We start from the raw sequence: 23,141 nt of genomic DNA on the forward strand, positions 1-23,141 counted from the left end.
AGATAACCTAGAATATTAAGTATGATCTACTACTAGGTCAACAGAAAAGATAAATTTTTGACTAACTTTCAAGTTTGTAAAATTCTGTAATTTATAGGGGTTGTTTCACTCTTTCTTGAACACAAGGGAAGGATTTGTAACTTTTCCATGGGAAGGTAATGCGAATTTGAATATGCTTTGTAGCGGAATTGTATTAGTGAAACATGCAAGACCAAGTGTGGTAACGTGTCTTCTGATATAGTATGGGACAAATACAGGACACTCGACAAAACAGACATGTTTCTAACTGCTGCACTAATGATTTACCTGGTTCATTTGGCAATGCTAGACATTAATAAAACTATTTATGGTTATACATGATTTTGCATATGTTACATACAGACTTTTGATTAATCTAAAAAGGAAAAAGAAAGAGGCATTGGTCGGAGAGCAATTTATAAAGCATAATCCGATTAACCAAAGTTATTTTCACATTGGATTATTATAGATGGAAACTGTTTAGTATTCATTTATACGGGGGCGGCAGGTGTAACGGTTCAAGATTTCCCAGATGATTTGCAGCCATAGTTTTTTGGAAATAAATCATTTTGTGGATTGAGGGTGAAATCTCATACCAATTTTGAGCATCCATGAACAAGCTTTATTAGCATAAGAGATGTTCATATGTAAAAAAGGCCAGAACTTAAAACTTTAATTATTATGCACAAGGTTTTATCAAGGAGCAAGTCTTGTTTAGTACGTTTTTATTATTTTTGTCCGAGGTATTTCACTTGAACTCCACGCTGTCCCAAGAACATTAGAGCTGTACTTCGCATCATGACGTGCAAAGTAATTCGATCCGGCAAAGAATATTCTACATAAACCATGGTGCCAAGGAATATCAACAACCAGAATATTATTATAATAATGCAAATACTGATGTACTGAAACTCTTGTTTTTGCTTCTGAAGATTGGGGTTTGTTAAAAAGCATGTACCTAGTTGATTAATCTCAGACCACATTTTGTAATTTAAAGGCATGATAAAAGCCTTCCTATAAATAGACGTTGACAAGTCGAGGTTTTGGTAGGAATTTAATTTTTCTGCAGAAATAAGAAGAATTATCGTTTTGGAGTTCAGAGACTTCTCAGAGGTGAAGAGGTAATTTACAAATTAACTGAACCCTCACAAGATCTTCCTACTTGCTGTAGCTGCCCTTTGTACTTTGGTAGACTCACTGTCATAGATACACGTTTCAATATAGACACCCTCAAAGAGGTCACTTCTATTTGTTGTAATTAGATCGAATACATTTCCATCATCAGTGGCCTTCCTAACCACTTCATCTAATGAGTTTTCAGAGAAAACAGTATTATTTTGCAAGATGTGCTGCCACAACCACCACTTAGAAAACTGTAACTATCCCAATCAATGGTTGGATGATTAAAGTCTTCTCATATAAGGAAGTGTGCTCAGGAAACATCTGTATAAGCAAATTCCAAAGTTCCTAGTAACTTCTGGGAGAGAGTTTGGTGGTCAACAGAAATAACAAATTTGTGCCACCCTTGATACTAAATTTCGTTCCAACAAAGTGGTATGCAACTATAACTTTTATCTCACCGGATTTTGATTTCTTGTCTAGTGCAATAAGCACACTATCAACATTTCCCATTAGCCTACCCTTTTAATATACACTTAGATTTACCCAAAACTCTCTGTTGTCAGTTTTGGGTTTTAGTCAGCTCTATGTACTGAGTATTAACATATGAGCTCCACAGCTCTTTAAGGCCGCTTCAAACTATAAGACTTTGTTGTAAATGCTTTGGCTGTTGATCAGCAGAATTTTAATCATTTCATTTGTGAGGGCAGTTTCTTTGGGTCTTCCACTAATACTTTGGTGTTTCCTACATTTATCATTACCTGGAATTTATGGGAGTTACCTAAGTTTAAAAAAACCTTGTGCACACTCCATACACAGTCAGCCACCCGGTTAGCAGCTCCCGATGTGTTGTGTCCTGTTGATCCACTTAGCGGGATCTTAAAATTCTCACTCCAAAGGTATACATCCAGGAAGTAATAGCCTAGCTTGTCACAGACACTTTGAAGTCCCTGCTTCAAACCTTCTGCTCGGCTCAGAACCAGAGGACTGTGGTCTCTGGAATGGACCAAGTACGAAGCATGACCTCAAGAGACCTGATGACAACAATTACTTGTTCCAATGTGCACCACAACCCGCAACTGATTGCACCTTTTTTCATCAGTGGCTGCTCGAACAACCTTTTCAACATGTTGAATCAGGTCTCCATGCATACACACAGAGTGTACAAGGTGAACCTTTCCATACTTTTCTGCCATTCCTCTAAGGTGTACCATCATTTGCCATATGTTTGAACAGCCAATGATTAACAAACCTCTATCCTTTCGTACTTGCTTCTCATTGACATACAGGGTAGCACATAGCAGACTTGCCAATGTGTGAAGTGTGTTTCAACTGCCTACTTTCAGATTCTGTGTAAGACAACACCTCTGACTGGTAGGTTAGGGGGGATAGGTATAATAACCGAGTTCTCACTGGATGATGTCTCTTTACCTGCCATTAACATGCCACTCACAGTCAAGTTATTTGCAAAGAGAATATTTTCAGGCACATGTGACTTAGAAATAAAATAAAAAGTTCTCGTTTCTTCATTCCATAATGTCATATTAAATCTATTCATAATGAAATTTGTTGTAGGGGGTGTATACTTTTTCCTACCAACATCAAATTTTACATAATTAATACCAGGAAAAAACTAATCAGTACAAAGTCTTAAAGGCATTTACTTTGATTGCAAGACTGTTTCCACTACCAAGGAACATCTATTCCCAGTACTTGTTGGAAATAATCGTTATTAATGTCAGGAAATTGCAGGTACTAAAATATTGAAAGCAAAATTAAGTGATATAACTGATAGTTTAAAGTATAAAAAATACAGTAGATTATCAAATAGATAAAGTTATGTAAAATATCTTAATACTGATATTTGATTCATTAAAGTGGATCCAGAATGGCATTGTGGACACCTAAGAGTTTGGGTACAAGGTTGGTTCCCTCACAAAAACACAACAGATACTTCAAACTGGCGGCACCCTGCTCAAAATAGAAAGCAAGTATGCTGATACATTACTTATACCCTGTGCAGCATTACACCGTTACAGTGGCACTAGAAGCAGGCTCTTCTCGACAAGGGGGAAAGTCACAAGTTAAATGACTGTTCTCTACACAGAGGTGGGTTAGAGCTAACTCATTTTGTAAGAGATAGGCCACAGTCAGATAGATGCTATCAGAACTTATTCTCACTTACTTCCAGTCATTCTTTCCCAGCTATCCATTACTGAACTTCTCTATTAAGACCCATTCCACTACCACCACACTCAACATTTCATGGCAACTTCAGATCTATTGCAAATTTCTAACTATCACTTGTGATTTGATCTTTAAAATTAGTAGTTTTCATTTACAGTTATTTGCTCAAAAATTAAAGAAGAAATAATTGTAAAGAGAGTACATATCAATCTGAAATGTTTTAGACATTAAAATTACACATATCCAACAAATGCAAAATAACAGGTACAGCTAACACTAGAATGCATAACAACAAAACTTCTTATAATTGACGGTAACTCACACGTCATTTTCCAGAGTAAAGATAATTCCCATTCCTCGCCTGCCATTGCGCTGCTGGCAGCTGTTGAGACAAGTAAATTTATAGCAAACAATGAAAGACTCCATTCCACTTTGTGGGGCCTCGACTGGAATACGAACACTAAAACGACCACTGGATGCATTTTTGAAGTAATCAGCACCATTTGTTGAAGCACAGCGTAGTACGTGTGCTGCTAGATTGACATCTAAAAAGGAAAACAAAAATTGTTTTGTCAGTAAATATTGAACAAAAATAAAAATACTGTCAAAAAATGATTAACTAAAATGAAAGTTTTCAGAGTAAAATTAGATGCATTTTTTTCACAGCCTTCTTTAAATTGGTTCTCTAGTGGTATTAAAAGTGGGAGATTAAAAGATGAAAAGGTTTTGTAAGTGTTAAGTAAGTGGTTCCAAGAAATTAAATTGTTTTATATGACAAAATACACATTCAGAGCCTTAAATAGTCCTCTACTGTCATTGACACATTAGAAAGTTACTAAGTAAGCAGCCGTCCATATTGGTGTTTAGAACAGATACATTTTTGTGATAAGTTTTGTATTAATTTGTGAGTCAAAATATATTTGAAATTCCTGATTTATTCCACATCCTTGAAGAACAATTACAAGTATGGTCTGTGGAAGGACACTAGCATGTAAGTTTCTCTGTAAATACACATTATGTATTTTAAAAAAAAATTTCTTGCATGTTTCATATTTTTATGTTCTCATCACTGTGGGCCTATGGCACAAAAAATTACATCTATCCATCCATCTATCCATCCATCCATCAGGCAATCAACAGTTTGGTCAAAGGTAAGAGCTTTGAACAAAAAATTACATCTATCCATCCATCCATCAGGCAATCAACAGTTTGGTCAAAGGTAAGAGCTTTAAACCAAAGCAAAAGCCAAGAAAACATGAAAAAGGAAAAGAACCATGTTGTTTTTGTGGTCTTCAGTCCTGAGACTGGTTTGATGCAGCTCTCCATGCTACTCTATCAAGTGCAAGCTTCTTCACCTCCCAGTACCTATTGCAGCCTACATCCTTCTGAATCTGCTTACTGTATTCATTTCTTGGTCTCCCTCTACAATTTTTACCCTCCACCCTGCCCTCCAATACTAAATTGGTGATCCCTCGATGTCTCAGAACATGCCCTACCAACCGATCCCTTCTTCTAGTCAAGTTGTGCCACAAGCTCCTCTTCTCCCCAATTCTACTAAATACCTCCTCATTAGTTATGTGATCTACCAATCTAATCTTCAGCATTCTTCTGTAGCACCACATTTCAAAAGCTTCTATTCTCTTCTTGTCTAAACTATTTATCGGCCACGTTTCACTTCCATACATCGCTACACTCCATACAAATACTTTCAGAAACGACTTCCTGAGATTTAAATCTATACTCGATGTTAACAAATTTTTCTTCTTCAGAAACGCTTTCCTTGCCATTGCCATTCTACATTTTATATCCTCTCTACTTCGACCATCATGTTATTTTGCTCCCCAAATAGCAAAACTCCTTTACTACTTTTAAGGTCTCATTTCCTAATCTAATTTCCTCAGCATCACCCGACTTAATTCGACTACATTCCATATTCACATACCCACAAAAATACACGAGGAAAGGAAAAGAAGGGGGGCAAAGATAAATGGAGTTTTACTTGAGTAGGACAATAGTCTGGAAAAAATGTAAATGGGACAACAAAGGAGGTCAATCATGATCTCTAAATTTTTGGCTTGGGCAGCTTTATTGCAGCATAAATCCATCCCACCTCCCCCTCTTATTTCTATCATTTCCATTTTCCTTATCAGTTGATTTTTAATTCTGTTTTCCTCTTCCTCTTAATAACAATTTTTTACACATAATATGTATTAACATCATGTCACAAATAGAATACCTGTTCTTTCTAAACACTGTCTTCAGGTACTGTGTCGAGCATCAACATCACCTGAAATACAGCCATTTGGGTGTATCTGGAGTGGCAGAGCACAGCCTGTTATATAAGCACAAGATTTTGTTTGAACAAATGAGAATACTTACTCATGCTTCAAACTATCAGGACTCTGTGATCAGAGAAGCTGTTGAAATTAGACTTTTTGAAACATCTTCCATAGAGACATCTGTTATGCACTTAGCAATGCATGGAAGCCTGCACTTGACAAGGAAAAAACATAGGAATACTTCTCACACTTCACCACCTGATGCAATGGATAACACTGCAAGCAATGCTAGATAGAGATCATAGGCAAATTCTGTGGATGTAGAGAGTGTTCCACAAGAAAACCTTTCAACTACGATTTGAATATTTGGGGTTTATTACTTGATTTTTTTCAGTTCTGCTGGAAACCTGTGGAAAATGAAACCTGCTGAATAGTGCATACCTTTCTTTACAACATTTAAGCATGTGTTATCCAAGTATTTCATTTTTTTTCTGTTGGATGTTCCAACTTGCACCACAACCTGAATCACTATTGCAAGTTGTTCTGAACAAGACAACACCATCAGTAACAAATCCCATGATGAAATATATGTACAAGGGCAACATAGTTAAAATTCCAAGGTGGCTGAATAGCAGTTTACATGAAGTTCATGACCTGACAATGCATATAAGTCTGACCTCTGAATAGTGGCATGTGTGTGGAGATAATGGACACTGACTAATAACTGCTGCTTGAATAACACAGGCCAACAATATCACCAACCATTTCTTCACATTTTACAGGTAAATTTATTAAATTAAGCGAGTTTTTAAAAGAATTTAACAGATTTTATATAGTTAAAATAATTTAAAAAGGAGGTTAATGGATGTAGATGACATTGGTAGAACTGCTAAAAAACATTTGGTGGCAAGAAATAGGTCGATGCTATTTTTGTGTTAACAGATGGTGTTTTGTTTACTGTCAGCCTAACGTCACTTTCCCGTTTCCTGTGCATGTGCTCAGTACACTGTCTAATCATGGTTGTAAAAACTCCACTGACAGTTTGTGTTATATTTGTGATTAAAAACACCAAAGAAATATTACAGATTTTGTGAAAAAGGTTTATCTATGATACTTTGGATCTAAACTTGGTGATCAAGATAAATCTTGGGCATCGCATAAGGTATGTTATGTGTGTGTTGAAGATCTGAGAAAATGATCCAAAAAGGAGAAAAAAGCCTTTAGATTTGTTATTCCTATGATATGGAGGGTGCCAAGAAATCATTCTGATGATTGCTACTTTTGCAGTGTTGATCTTACTGGTCATACTTCGAAAAACAAGAAGGTAATAAGCTATCCTAGGCTTCCATCTGCCATCCAAGCAGTAGGGCATGGTGTAGATTTGCCAGGTCCTGAACCACCAGATGATTTAAATTCTATTCCAACAGAAGTATTTTCTGATGTACAATCTGATTTAGATGAACCAGGTGATGATGAGTTCTACTATAATTCAGAAAGTCTAGAGCCCAAATTGTTTACTCAGACCAAGCTTAACGATTTGGTTAGGGATCTGGGCTAAGGAAAGAAAAAGCTGAATTGCTTGGCTCTAGGTTAAAAGAAATGAACTTATTGGCAGTTGGAACCAGTATATACATGTATAGAAAGAGAGAATAGCAATTTTCCAAGTTTTTTCAACAAGACTGTGATTTAGTGTACTGCTTAGACATTCCCGGTCTGATGAATGAGTTTGGTATTGAATACAAAAAGGAAGACTGGAGGCTGTTTATCGATTCATCCAAAACTAGTTTAAAGGCTGTTTTATCACACAATGGTAACATGTATGCATCTATACCTTGGACATTCTATACATATGACAGAAAGCTATGAAAACGTGGAAACAGTGCTAAGTAAAATAGGCTATTCCGCTCATGGTTGGATGCAGTGTGGCAATCTGAAAGTAGCATGCATGATCCTTGGTCAGCAAGGTGGCTTTACCAAATTTCCATGTTTCTTGGGTGAATGGGACAGTAGGGCTAGGGATTAACACTGGTGCAGAAAGAACTGGCCTGTGAGGGAGTCTTTAAAACCTGGTGAGAACAACATTCTACGCATAAACCTTGTAGATCCAAAAAACGTACTCCTACCATCTCTACGTATAAAGTTAGGCCTAATAAACAGTTTGTAAAGGCTTTGCCTAAAGATGGACCATGTTTTAAGTATCTCTGTCAAAAGTTTCCACACCTTTCAGAAGCTAAACTAAAAGAAAGCATCTTTGTTGGACCTGACATTAGAAAATTGATGTTTGATGTTAACTTTGAATCCACAATGACCTTACATGAGAAAGAAGCATGGGTATCATTCAAGTAAGTCATTACAAAGTTCTTAGCACATGAGAAAAGACCCAGAATGTTTTTCTATTATAGCTACAATGTTTAATGAGCCTGAAAGTTCACATTTTGAACAGTCACCTTGATTATTTCCTGGACAATATGGGAGATGTTAGTGAGGAGCAAGGAGAGCATTTTCACGAAGGCCGCTGGAACACCAACAAGATGGGGGACTACTGTTGGTCACTTCACCAAGAAGTTCAGCAAGCGAATTGTTGTAGAAAAAGCTACACAAGAAGCTTCAAAGAAAAAGGAGAAAGAAAATACAAACCAATTCCAGCTAACAAGTAAACCCTCTATTAACACAAATCATTATTTTGAGTAGCTTACTGTAAATAAAAACTATTCTTATGTTATAACAAAGCATTTCATTAATTTTCCCGTTTACCGTATAGCATAGGATTTTTATTCTATATGATAAAAAGCATATTGCTCAAAAACTATGGATGATACAAAAAAACTAAGGCTAGATTTGGATTCAGCTCATAAAAATCTATAAAGATCAGCTAGAAAAGTAAAAAAAGTTATTAAAAAAAAAATTTTCGTTGGCCTGTGTAATTGGAAAAAATGATTGGAAAGAATAGTTGAAAGAAACTGGAAGTTAATTTAAGAATCTGTACACAATCCTGGGCGACTTTAACTGATACCAATATCAACAGACCTACAATATCAATACATTCAAGGTCAATATTCATAATTTGCTTTAAGTACTGCTTCACATTAATTCCATTGTGTGTAGTCTTGATTGTAACAATGCCTAAGCAGGATCACTTCTCTGCTGCTTGTGCAAATTCTTCTTGTCAGCTCTGAACCTCCTGATGCACAATCTAGGCTTCGGACGAAATGATGAATGGGCAGGGATGCGAGTGTCACACACACGATTTAATTTTACCTTTATAATAACTTTTTATAACTCTTTTAATGTACGATTGAGAGACACATTTTTTTAACAGTGCTGGTATAGTGGATCCATGCATACGTCCGAATGCTACCACTTACAAAAACAAACAGGTTAAGATACAAGAATTAAAAATTGAAGTGTGTACTACTTCTTTTGTTTCGTGCAGATGAATCCGAACATTATCCTTGCCACAAAGCAGCTTGTTAACTTACCTTTTGCGTTGTGTATATCCCATTCAATTTACATATAGCTTTAAAAATAAAGATTTAACACCCCACCCCCCCCCCCCCCACCCCCCCGGGGTACAAATATTCTTGGCGAGTGCATTGAGTTTCTCCAGAATGTATCACCATACAAGGTACAGAGTGAAAGTAAGCAAAGTAAACAAGCCTTCGTGTTTCAGTGTCGGAGACAGTGGAGACCATAATTATAGTGAAGACATCAGCATTCAATCTCTGTACAAAATCTTGAATTTGATACTTCCACATACGTTTTCCCTCTACTCTCATTTCTAAGAATTTATATAGGTCAACTTCAGTGACAGACCACCACACGACAATGAAATTTTCCTTTTACAAGAGTTCCACATGAGGAACTATATGAATTGCCTTTTGTGAGAGTTCAGTGTTAATCTATTCTCTGAAAGCCATTTGCTGGTGTTCAACTACATCATTTTAAAATATGGGAAAGGCAACTCTTATCTAGAGAGGATGGGTATGTGAACACGCACGCATGCATGCATGCACGCACGCACTTCCTTGCTGCTTGTGTGTGTGTGTGTGTGTGTGTGTGTGTGTGTGTGTGTTTGTTCCTACTAGATAAAGAGTTACAGCTCGAAATCTAGTGTTAACCGTTTTCTATTAAGTGTTTGTGTGTGTCATGTACCAATCCTCTACAGGTAAGTGGTTGCCATGCCCCTTATTTATGTATTTTTCCATCCAGTAATTTTCATTATTGTCATGAATCTATATAATTTACACATATGCCATAAAATCTAGCACTACCACACAGCTAAGGACGGCCAACATCAGGAGTTATCGATAGTGAATATTAATTACTATAAGGTTGAGCAAGTAGTGTTATCTGTCTGTCTGTTGCTTGAACAAGAAGAGAGCAGGATTCTAAGCAAAATTTAAGCAGGAACCTCTTTATCCATTTGTAAGATCACCTGGTACTTCCTTAATAATACTATCGCAATAGTTGAAAATGTATGCCAGAACCTGTTTGTTTCTATACTTCATAGGGTGATAGGTGCCCAGGCGATCCTCTGCAATAGCAGATTTGCTCAGTTGTCGTAAGTGCATGTGATGCTTACACTCAATACACTGGTCCTCCATAGTGCTGATGGTCTGACCTATGGAACACATGTCATAACTATAAGAGCTACGGTTCCCATCTGTCTTATACAAGCAAACTGAGATCATCCTTTACACAATCTAAAAGGGCCATAACCTTAAGATGGTGGTCAAAGAACACATTTCACACCGTGTTATACAAATGATCCTGTTGGAAACACTATCTGTGCATGAGAAAAAGGCCACTGGCTTAAGTAATACCTTTTATTTTCATCACTCACCTGATTCCCAGTTGGTTGATAGCACAATGTACACCTGGTCTGTCTTTCACTATAATCACACTGATGAAAGGTGACTTTCATGTGTGCTAACTCAGCTGAGAAACTCTCAGGCTTTGAGATGATGTGGCCTTATGAAAGCGCACGCATGCATGCATGCACGCACTTTCTTGCTGCTACTGTGTGTGTGTGTGTGTGTGTGTGTGTGTGTGTGTGTGTGTGTGTGTGTGTGTGTGGCATCCTACTACAAATCAGTGAGAACTGACTTCCTACAAACAGCATGTCTGAATGTACCATCAAACTTCCTTCTAATGGACGCAACGAAGAAAAGGCAGCTATTCTTCTCCACCTCCACTGCGAAGGAAACATGTTCTAAAAAGTTGTTTAAATTCTCACTTCCATGAGCCCAAACAACGAAGTATTATGTACATATCTGAAAAAACTGCACTGCTTTCAATGTTGCTGACTTCAGGGTATGCTATTTGAAATCCTCCACCAGCAGACTCGCAATAATTGGTTACAAAGGTCTCATTGAAAACAAACTGACTGTCTACAGAACTGACCATTGAGTAAAAAGTAAATGAAAATCAACACATGATGAAATAGATTTGGTGTTTAAATAATGAACCTAACTTCAATTAACCATAACGAATCATGGAGAGGAGCAAGAGTGAAGTTTCATTCTCACATAAGAGAGGTGTAGTATACCTTGATAGCTCTTTCACAACTGATCATAGTTTTAATTTTGTTCTGAAAGCTTTTTATTCTCTTGGAGTAATGCATAGTTTTAGCCTTTCTGAGGAGATTCCTCAGCACTTTGCAGTATTTTCTGCAGTGAAATTTGGTTACCAGGCTCTGGTCCGACACTTTATCCCTTCCGTGCCCAAACTATGAAAAATCGTACCAAAGGAATTGGTATTTGGGGAGGTTACAAAACAGCTAAAAACAGAGTAGTGCATTGTAATACATATATAATATGTACAAAACACAAGTGACACAACCGAGTCCCATGAGACAACCGAGTCCCATCAGGACATAATCATTGTATCTGATTGGGTTATTATTTAGTAGCTCTTAAGGAAATAGGTATGAAAGACTTATAGACACATGATTACTATTGTGAAATATCATGGCACACACAGAAACACTACGTTTTCTTATTCAAGCACAGGGAGACTTTATACATTTTACATTTTATGTGAGGTTGCGGTTCAAGATTGTTTGTTGCTGCAACTTTACCTAATGGATATTCTGCTGACTTGTACCTTAGATAATTGGGCTACATAATTTTCCACAGGGTTAATATGAGCAAGAGAGTTATGTGCAAGTTAAACACTGTGTAGAACTTACTGTGGCAGGAAGCATTCTACTTGAGCCAATCGTATAAAAATTTTTGAAGAAATCATCAATAATCTTAAACATGATGCCACAGGCATTGCTCCTTGTCAACTAATGATTAATCTGGAGCCCCATAACATCATTTCAAGCATGGTTGATTTTCCAGTCCTAACTCAGAGCTCTTTAGATGAGAAGAAGGCACAAGCTAGGGCAAACATACATAAAAGAGCCTTGGACAGAAAAAGAAGGCATAATGCAAAAGCTTTCCCACACTAGTTTGAGCATTGGTGAACTAGTGTTGGTCTAAACTAAAGAAAGATCTAAGAAAATTTCAGTGGAAACAAAAAAAAAATTATGCATTTTTTATCAAGGGCAATCATTAAGACTCATACAAATGCATACTGCAGAATACCTGAAGAGTAAGAAAGAACTAGGTCTATGAAATATTGTAGATCTAAAGAAATTTAAACAGGACTGCGACTAGTTACTGTAGGGAGTCTGTGACTCTTTGGCAGATATACCGTTTGGCGTACTGTGCAGTCCCAGTTGGATGAAACTTTATTTCCCTTTCAAGTTTCATTCCCTTCTTCTGTCCAATCATAGTAAGTAAGGAATATATGTCTTCATGTTGTACATAGGCTATTAGTTTGTAATGTCTTCCTAGTGAGTAAGAATGATCCCGAAAGTGACTATACCCTAATGTTGACTTACAGAAGAATGTGACAGGTAGTTTGCAGGAGTAAATTCTAAAGGTTAAAATAACAATGGGTAAATATTGAGCACCAATGGTAGAAAAAAGATGGCTAAAGTAAATAAATAATAAATAAGATCCACAAAAAGGGTTAGTAACTACAAAATTGAACACTTCTCTTAATGTGAAGTTATTGAAGCTGGAAATTCCTAATAGCTGGAACAATAAACTCTGCATAAATTAATAATTTTCAGTTGGGAGTAAGGTTATCAAAAGCTAAGAAAGAGTAGTAAAGTGGTGCATCTAGAGGCAAACCAAAGCATTTCAACATTAAAGGAGATACGTGGAAGCGGTGTGAGGATCATACCAAAAATATATGAAATAATGAGGTCAGCAGGCTGATGAAGAGAAAATGGAGGAAGAAGCGTCAAAAAATATGCATAAATGAAAATAGGGATAAGCAGGAGAAATGGAGTCAGTAGGCTGACATACATGGTGAAAAGATGAAAAGTTGATGTGTAATTCTCACATCTCTCATAAAAAGGTTTGAGAAATGCATAATCTGGCTCAAGACACATGGTCAATTAACAGATAATACAGACAACAAAATACAAATAAGCAAATGTGTTAAGAAATGCAGATAATAAAGTATTGATATGTTATAATAAAAACAGCTTTATAATAATGTGTGTTACAAAGCAAAGTAACTGCTGTCAAACAAATAATTCCTTTAGCATACTGATCCATACGATAAGAGCCAAATAAAGGAAAAACTTACAAAGGTTACTCAATTTTCTAAGTAAAGCAATATCATAAGTAATAAAAAAAATTGCAAACCAGATCAAAATGTCAATACTGAAGAATATGAATTGACCTTCAGTACGTAATAACTATGGTTTATGTATAAAAGAAAATAGAACTGCAAAGTTTGTGAGTCAGGCTTAATAATGAAGTAAATTATCATGTTTTTCTGTTGTAACATACTGACAATAATCATTTTGAAAAAGTTAATAACAATTTTTAGAGACTAAATTAGAAAAAAGGCAAGAAAAGAAATTCTTTCTGGTAACTTCTCAATTGTTGGAACTATTAAAGGAGAATAGAATATAAAATGTGTTTTATCTGCCCTTCGATGTAAGTCAAGAACAGAAGCTTAGGCCATTTTATCTGTTTCTCAGGGACATGGAGGCTTCATGAAAGGCAGCCTACAAGCTGTAGTGGAGAAGCAAAGACGATGACATGATCTACAGTGAATCATCCGCTTTCCTTTTTGTAATAAAAAATTATGGGGAAATGACTTCCGACCCCCTACATCTAATGATTTAGTGACAGTGTCGTATGGACGCTCACATTGGTGCCTACTATTGTGATTACATATGTAAGTACTGAAAAGTGAAAAATTTTGTGCATTTCTCTTTCGGGTAAAGACTGAAAAATTTATGTAAAAAAAGCAATTTTGTTAATTATCGAAAAATTTATTTCATGTTTCTACGTAATTTATGTACATGATTTGTAAAATTCCACAATATCATATTATCTATGTATATATGTACGGTTATTTTTTAAGTGCAGTGTTAAGGATTTTAGCTAAAAATCAATTTCATTTAGAAGAGGCTAGCTATAACAACATCCCTTGTTTCTAATATTAAATTTTGTCCAAAAATATTTTTTTTCACAAAAATAAATAGGGGATGAAGTGGCGAATCAAGTGCTGTATCATTTGAGAGACACAGGGCGAGCGAGTGTGCTGGAACTTAGCCCAGTTCCCTGCTAATAGCGCCACGTCACCACAATGCATCTGTGTGTAGCACACAAGTATTGCACCATAATGTAAGAATGAAATTAAAAGTTAAAGTTACTTTTCCAAACTTTGTCAGCATGTGGTTTAGTATATTAATGTTTAAACTGTCAAATCTCTTTCCCTAAATACATGGTTTTAAGAAAAAAATAATGTTAGGAAGCCAAAAATTGGTCATAATGTGCAGATGTATGTCAGAATTAGTTGGTACAAGTCTCAACATGATTAAAGCAATATTTTGGTCAGAATCCACATTTTTAAGAAAAATTGAAGGCACTAAATATTAGACATAGAATTATTAAAATTTGTATGAAGATTCCGTTTAACATAAAAATAGTAACTACGTGACCCCACCGAGCTACCTCTAATAGTTTTCGAATAATTTAGTGAAAACTAAATTTGAAACAAAAATGTCCTTATCTGTAGTAGATTAAGTATCTGTAGTAGATTAAGTATCTGTAGTAGATTAAGCATCTCTTATATCAATGCTAGAAAGTTCTGATTACAGCATGAGATGAAACCAAATAAATAGTACAGCTATAACAAGTTTCAAGGCCTGGATGTAAATAATAACAAATAAAAGGTCTCTTAAAGTTGCAGTTCAGAGGTCATGTTCTATTGTCAGTTCCGTTCTAAAAATTCTGGACGGCAAAGTTTAAATGCAGGCGGGCTAAAAAATTTTCTGGTATTTTAACCAAATTAACTACATTCGTACAAAAATTATGAAGATTCTAATTTGAATCATGACATTGTTATAAAATATTGTGTGTCTGAGAAAGTGGCCGTTTAGAGGCTACTACCGTGGGCACAGAGTGGATAACAGCAGATATTCCCTTGGGTGTTTGCTTTACCCCCTTATATAAATTTGTCCTGAAAGGCAAGACTTGACTTGACTTGACTTTGCACCCAGCTACCATACGGTCTGCAACAGACATATGCTGGACTATGCGCTGCCCCGGATAATGTCACAGCCAGACTGCATTAAACTCGTGAAAATAGGAAGTGAAATTGCAAGTACTGTACACCATCCTGGAGTGCTTAGATTTCGAGGAAGTGACTGTTAGTGTGCCACCTGTAACATTAACAAATCCGTGTGGCAAATGGCGACAGTTATTTTCCACTTTTGTGATGAGCAATTATTCTGATTATCAGAAGTCAGGCCATGAAAGACCATTTAATGGGAACTTACCGTAGAGGTCACCTCAGAACTGTTCATAGTGCTGTTTAGGATACAGAGATTTATTATTAGTCTTATCATCAGGAATATTACTATGTTGTGTGTGTGAAAGTTCATCAAATATGTCTATAAATTAGAACTCCAAATCTTCATTTATAATCATAGTTTCTGACCCCGCTAGGGAAATAGAGAATAGAAACATTTCTTTCAGTGGGCTGGACAAGGCTCACCACAAAAATAGTTTCCAGGCTCTCATAAAAGACGGGGAACAATATTCTAATATTTCCTATTACTTACAATATATTATTATTGTTTCCTTCACTTTCTCAGACGTTAAGTCCGGTTAAAAATGGAGTGACGCGGACCTTGATCAAGCGTCACTTCCTTTTAACTGTACGATACATGTTATATTGCATTTAGGAACTTTCGGGTAATTGAACATGTATCAATAATTACGGATTTCTGTAGTTGTATATATAGGTTTGGATGTAGCTGTACTGCATTGATGTACTGGTGGATATTGTGTGGTACGACTCCTGTAGTTGATAGTATAATTGGTATGATGTCAACTTTATCCCGATGCCACATGTCTTTGACTTCCTCAGCCAGTTGGATGTATTTTTCAAATTTTTCTCCTGTTTTCTTTTGTATATTTGTTGTATTGGGTATGGATATTTCGATTAGTTGTGTTAATTTCTTCTTTTTATTGGTGAGTATGATGTCAGGTTTGTTATGTGGCGTTGTTTTATCTGTTATAATGGTTCTGTTCCAGTATAATTTGTATTCATCATTCTCCAGTACATTTTGTGGTGTATACTTGTATGTAGGAACGTGTTGTTTTAAAAGTTTATGTTGTAAGGCAAGCTGTTGATGTATTATTTTTGCGACATTGTCATGTCTTCTGGGGTATTCTGTATTTGCTAGTATTGTACATCCGCTTGTGATGTGATCCACTGTTTCTACACTCCTGGAAATTGAAAAAAGAACACATTGACACCGGTGTGTCAGACCCACCATACTCGCTCCGGACACTGCGAGAGGGCTGTACAAGCAATGATCACACGCACGGCACAGCGGACACACCAGGAACCGCGGTGTTGGCCGTCGAATGGCGCTAGCTGCGCAGCATTTGTGCACCGCCGCCGTCAGTGTCAGCCAGTTTGCCGTGGCATATGGAGCTCCATCGCAGTCTTTAACACTGGTAGCATGCCGCAACAGCGTGGACGTGAACTGTATGTGCAGTTGACGGACTTTGAGCGAGGGCGTATAGTGGGCATGCGGGAGGCCGGGTGGACGTACCGCCGAATTGCTCAACACGTGGGGCGTGAGGTCTCCACAGTACATCGATGTTGTCGCCAGTGGTCGGCGGAAGGTGCACGTGCCCGTCGACCTGGGACCGGACCGCAGCGACTCACGGATGCATGCCAAGACCGTAGGATCCTACGCAGTGCCGTAGGGGACCGCACCGCCACTTCCCAGCAAATTAGGGACACTGTTGCTCCTGGGGTATCGGCGAGGACCATTCGCAACCGTCTCCATGAAGCTGGGCTACGGTCCCGCACACCGTTAGGCCGTCTTCCGCTCACGCCCCAACATCGTGCAGCCCGCCTCCAGTGGTGTCGCGACAGGCGTGAATGGAGGGACGAATGGAGACGTGTCGTCTTCAGCGATGAGAGTCGCTTCTGCCTTGGTGCCAATGATGGTCGTATGCGTGTTTGGCGCCGTGCAGGTGAGCGCCACAATCAGGACTGCATACGACCGAGGCACACAGGGCCAACACCCAGCATCATGGTGTGGGGAGCGATCTCCTACACTGGCCGTACACCGCTGGTGATCGTCGAGGGGACACTGAATAGTGCACGGTACATCCAAACCGTCATCGAACCCATCGTTCTACCATTCCTAGACCGGCAAGGGAACTTGCTGTTCCAACAGGACAATGCACGTCCGCATGTATCCCGTGCCACCCAACGTGCTCTAGAAGGTGTAAGTCAACTACCCTGGCCAGCAAGATCTCCGGATCTGTCCCCCATTGAGCATGTTTGGGACTGGATGAAGCGTCGTCTCATGCGGTCTGCACGTCCAGCACGAACGCTGGTCCAACTGAGGCGCCAGGTGGAAATGGCATGGCAAGCCGTTCCACAGGACTACATCCAGCATCTCTACGATCGTCTCCATGGGAAAATAGCAGCCTGCATTGCTGCGAAAGGTGGATATACACTGTACTAGTGCCGACATTGTGCATGCTCTGTTGCCTGTGGCTATGTGCCTGTGGTTCTGTCAGTGTGATCATGTGATGTATCTGACCCCAGGAATGTGTCAATAAAGTTTCCCCTTCCTGGGACAATGAATTCACGGTGTTCTTATTTCAATTTCCAGGAGTGTATTTGTTGTTTACAAAGTCTGCATTTATCCGTTGTGGTATTGGGATCTTTAATAATATGCTTGCTGTAATACCTGGTGTTTATTGTTTGATCCTGTATTGCAATCATGAATCCTTCTGTCTCACAGTATATATTGCCTTTTCTTAGCCATGTGTTGGATGCGTCTTGATCGATGTGTGGCTGTGTTAGATGATACGGGTGCTTGCCATGAAGTGTTTTCTTTTTCCAATTTACTTTCTTCGTATCTGTTGATGTTATGTGATCTAAAGGGTTGTAGAAGTGGTTATGAAATTGCAGTGGTGTTGCCGATGTATTTATATGAGTGATTGCCTTGTGTATTTTGCTAGTTTCTGCTCGTTCTAGAAAGAATTTTCTTAAATTGTCTACCTGTCCATAATGTAGGTTTTTTATGTCGATAAATCCCCTTCCTCCTTCCTTTCTGCTTAATGTGAATCTTTCTGTTGCTGAATGTATGTGATGTATTCTATATTTGTGGCATTGTGATCGTGTAAGTGTATCGAGTGCTTCTAGGTCTGTGTTACTCCATTTCACTACTCCAAATGAGTAGGTCAATATTGGTATGGCATAAGTATTTATAGCTTTTGTCTTGTTTCTTGCTGTCAATTCTGTTTTCAGTATTTTTGTTAGTCTTTGTCTATATTTTTCTTTTAGTTCTTCTTTAATATTTGTATTATCTATTCCTATTTTTTGTCTGTATCCTAGATATTTATAGGCACCCGTTTTTTCCATCGCTTCTATGCAGTCGCTGTGGTTATCCAATATGTAATCTTCTTATTTAGTGTGTTTTCCCTTGACTATGCTATTTTTCTTACATTTGTCTGTTCCAAAAGCCATACTTATATCATTACTGAATCCTTCTGTTATCTTTAGTAATTCGTTGAGTTGTTGATTTGTTGCTGCCAGTAGTTTTAGATCATCCATGTATAGCAAATGTGTGATTTTGTGTGGGTATGTTCCAGTAATATTGTATCCATAATTTGTATTATTTAGCATGTTGGATAGTGGGTTCAGAGCAAGGCAGAACCAGAAAGGACTTAATGAGTCTCCTTGGTATATTCCACGCTTAATCTGTGTTGGCTGTGATGTGATATTATTTGAATTTGTTTGGATGTTAAGTGTGGTTTTCCAATTTTTCATTATTATGTTTAGGAACTGTATCAATTTAGGATCTACTTTGTATATTTCCAATATTTGTAGTAACCATGAGTGGGGTACACTATCAAAAGCTTTTTGGTAATCAATGTATGCGTAGTGTAGCGACCTTTGTTTAGTTTTAGCTTGATATGTCACCTCTGCATCTATTAGCAGTTGCTCTTTGCATCCTCGTGCTCCTTTGCAACAGCCTTTTTGTTCTTCATTTATAATTTTGTTCTGTGTTGTATGTGTCATTAATTTCTGTTTAATGACTGAAGTTAATATTTTGTATATTGTTGGTAGGCATGTTATGGGGCGATATTTAGCTGGGTTCGCTGTGTCTGCTTTATCTTTAGGTTTCAGATATGTTATTCCGTGTGTAAGTGTATCAGGGAATGTGTATGGGTCTGCAATGTAACTGTTAAATAATTTAGTTAGATGTGAATGTGTTGAGGTGAACTTCTTTAACCAGAAATTTGCTATTTTATCATTTCCAGGGGCTTTCCAATTGTGAGTAGAATTAATTGCTTGGGTGACTTCATGTTGCAAAATTATCACTTCAGGCATTTGTGGTATCATCTTGTATGTGTCTGTTTCTGATTATTATTATTATTATTATTATTATTGTTACTATTATTATTATTAATGTGCTGCCGCACACATTGATAAATACTGTATCAATAATGGCCCAAAACCTCTGCACCACCATTTTAGTGACTTACGATCAACACTATACAATGACATGAGTTGATACGCCTAATCTATCCCTTGCATTTGTTTGTTGCTATCTATAATGTGGGACAAAGAATATTTTCCCTTGTACCGCCATTTTGCTTTCAACTCACAGTGGTTATTTAATTTTCCTGGTAACTGGAGGCAAGTGTCACAATTCTACTGCCCTTCTACTTGAACACAAACGTACCAAAATTAGAGCTCCTATGGTCAAAGCCATCTCTTTTTAATTGTGTCATCCGTCATTTGAGACATACCCTCTCTTTTTCTCCTAAATGTCGCACAATCAAGTATGTTGTATGTTTTCAGAACCTTAAGTAAATGAAGGGACATAAAGTAATTTTCAAAATATACAACTGAATTTTTGTTCCTCAAATGTTTTGTCAGCATTGTAACTTCTGTTTCTACTCCTATTCATAACTCTGAGGGGGAAAAGCCACATGGTCATGAGAAATGAATATGTTAATTTAACGTAACTGATAAATAAGCAGAAAAGAAAAGGAAAGAAAAATAAATAAATAAAGCCATGTACATTGAAAATTGCATGTGCACAAAAGCAACATTGTGGCCTAATGGGACTAGGACATCTCATATCCATTTTACTACGTTACTTAAAATCAAACAACATAGTAAATCTGTTTACATTACCTAAAACAATACAAAACCAGATTAAAAACCTCAAAATACACACAGGAAGTCCTTTCAGGGCCCATAAACTCTTAAAGATGAAATGAACAACACAAAAGTACAACTGTATGTCGTTTACTGTCCTCTGTGGGCAGTGATATTAGACTATCACAGACAAAGTGTTTCCTGCACTACAATGAAGATACGCAAATACCATGACAGGGGCACAAGTGCATTAATAGAACTCTATTCTGTTTTATGGCTCTAGAAAGTGGATGGGACTTTTAAGTCCTGTTGGGCACGAAAGGATCTAACCCAACCACCTGCAATTACACTCATGTTCAGAAAAAACAAAGCACCTTGTACAACTAGAGATAGGATGTTCATATTCACAGGACATGAACATTAGAATGTTCTGCAGAAATAATTAGCATTTCAGTCACCTCAGTTCAGCATGTGTCCTGTTGCCTAGTAGGCACAGGGTCTGCCATGGGCCCTGATAATTTGTCCTTGCATGGTGGCACTGCATCCATAAGGCGTGAATGGCATCCTGTGGTATAGTCAGCCGTGCTGCATTCACCTGGTTATAAAGTTCATCTGTGGTGGTCAGCATTGGGTCACAGTGCTGTACCCACTGTTCCATCATGTCCCACACATTTTTGATTGACAAAAAGTGTGGTGATCTGGTGGGCCAGGACAAAGAGCTGATATCCTGCGATACCAAGAAGGAAAACTTTTATGGAGCTACATGTGGTTGGGTATTGTCTTGCTGAAAAATGGCATCTGGTGTGTTGTGCAGAAAGGGTGTGGCTACAGGTCGCAGGACGTCATTCACATAGGTCACAATAGTTACAGTGCCTTGGACTTGCACCAACTGTGATTTATGGTTGTACCTAACAGAACCCCACACCATAAGGCAAAGAGCCGTGCTGTATGTCTTGTGCGCATACAGTCAGTGTGATGCTGCTCCCCTGGTCTGCAGTGAACCAAAGAGTGGCCATCATTGTCAAACAAACAGAACCTGGATTCATCCGAAAACACTATATGATGCCGTTCCTGTCCCCAGAGATATCGTTACATACACCACTGCCATCTAGCATTTTTATGCACATTTGTCAAAGTACTTGGAGAAGTGGACAATGTGCACATAACCCATGCTGTAATAAATGGCAATAGACTGTCAGCCCTGATAGTGTATAATGTGATACGCTGTTCCACTGTTTTGCCAGAACTGAGGAGGATGCAGATCTGTCCTACAATGTTATTCGGATGAGGTGTCAATCTTCTTGGGGCTTGGTCTGGGTGGTGCAACCTGACCCAGCTCGCCATGTCTATGGCCTTCCGTGAACCATTCTGCACATATCTGTTGCACTGCCAAAACACTTTGTCCACGTGAGCAGCATTTTCCCAGATGGATGTATCACTTTCTCACATGCCAATAATGCACCCTCTTTCGCACTCACAGATTTGACAGTACATTTTGTGCAAATGTCTGCGTGGCATTCAGCACATCTGCTAAAGTCACACTGATCTGTTACTTTCAGTTTATACTGACAAGAGCCGCAGGCACATTTTACCGGTAGGTGGTGTTGCGCTGCGATATTTAGGTTGACCTTAAACCCGCAGGTTGACATGGTTCAAATGCGTCCTATCTCTAGTTGTTAAAGATGTTCCATTTTTCTGAACATGAGTATTTTCATCATCATTTTTCACTTGTTCTCAAAATTTCTTACATTTATATATTCTAGAATATTTAAAGTTTGAAAAAATAACAGCACTCTCCACCCAGGAGTTCAGTTATGTTCTGACTGAACATTAGTGTCAGTAATAAACATCGTTTAAGTGATATGTGTTTTACTTCACTGACCGACCTGCTTTTGGATTTGGACTTTTATTGTTGTTATGATGTGACATTGTTTGGTGGAGATGCTAGGTACTTCAAAACATGTACTTCACCATGGCTCCAATTAGGCAATGTACAAGCCATCACCTCCACTGACAGGAACCAGAATACAAGCATCGTTCATTCAGCCTGTATATTTGCAAGACCATTGGAATCCGGAGCAACAGTAAGTCAGTCGCATGTCAGGCATCCATCAGTGGTTTCTGGAGACACTTGTCAATACCCAACAACATGGCTGAAGGGATTCAACCGAGTCAACAAATACAAAAGATGGGATGACACAATGTGTTCAGCAAATCTGTACTTTGACTTGGAAGGCACAATACACCAGTGATTCAAGAACAATGAAGAGAAGCTCAATAGCTGAGATAAATTCCAGGCTGAATTGAAGAAAAAATCTGTGTGATAATCAGCTGCAAGTGCACTTAGTGGAAGAATGACTGAAGAACACTACCAAATGTCTACAGGTAATGACACAGTCTCACACACAGAATGTTTTGGACCTAAGCCACAATGTGAATCCTAATACAACAGAATCTGACAAAATCTCACACTTGGTTAAAGGAATCACAGAAGACATGTACAAGCTCTTCTGATAAACCATGCCCCAACAAAATAGGGGTTCATCAAATAGTGCCAGCACATTGAGGAAACACAACAGAAAAGAGTCGGACAAAGAGGCATGACTGACTGCTGAATGTGCTCCCAATGGCCGTAGTGGAAGACCACCATGACCTCATCTCTTCGTACACCACATTGCAAAAGAAGGCATATACAACACTATGTGGCAACCAAAAATGTCATATCAAGTAAGCAAGAGATTAGCAGCAACAAACTTTGATCACATACCTCCAAAGGTAATAGAGAATGTTTTAAAAAAGCTGTGTCAGTCT

The 23,141-nt window shown here is 37.9% G+C and overlaps 1 protein-coding gene across 6 annotated transcripts in view; it reads right to left on the minus strand.

Moving 5' to 3' along the window:
- Positions 1-23,141, minus strand: part of LOC124613243 (cellular tumor antigen p53-like) — a 151,139-nt gene that overhangs the window by 31,844 nt on the left and 96,154 nt on the right. For all 6 annotated transcript variants that reach the window (XM_047141927.1, XM_047141923.1, XM_047141925.1 and 3 more), the window contains exon 6: positions 3,647-3,869. In XM_047141927.1, the coding sequence (XP_046997883.1) occupies positions 3,647-3,869 (223 nt within the window). The remainder of the gene's footprint in view (positions 1-3,646; positions 3,870-23,141) is intronic.

Source organism: Schistocerca americana, chromosome 4, assembly GCF_021461395.2.
Source record: "Schistocerca americana isolate TAMUIC-IGC-003095 chromosome 4, iqSchAmer2.1, whole genome shotgun sequence".
In the NCBI taxonomy this organism is placed as follows: domain Eukaryota; kingdom Metazoa; phylum Arthropoda; class Insecta; order Orthoptera; family Acrididae; genus Schistocerca; species Schistocerca americana.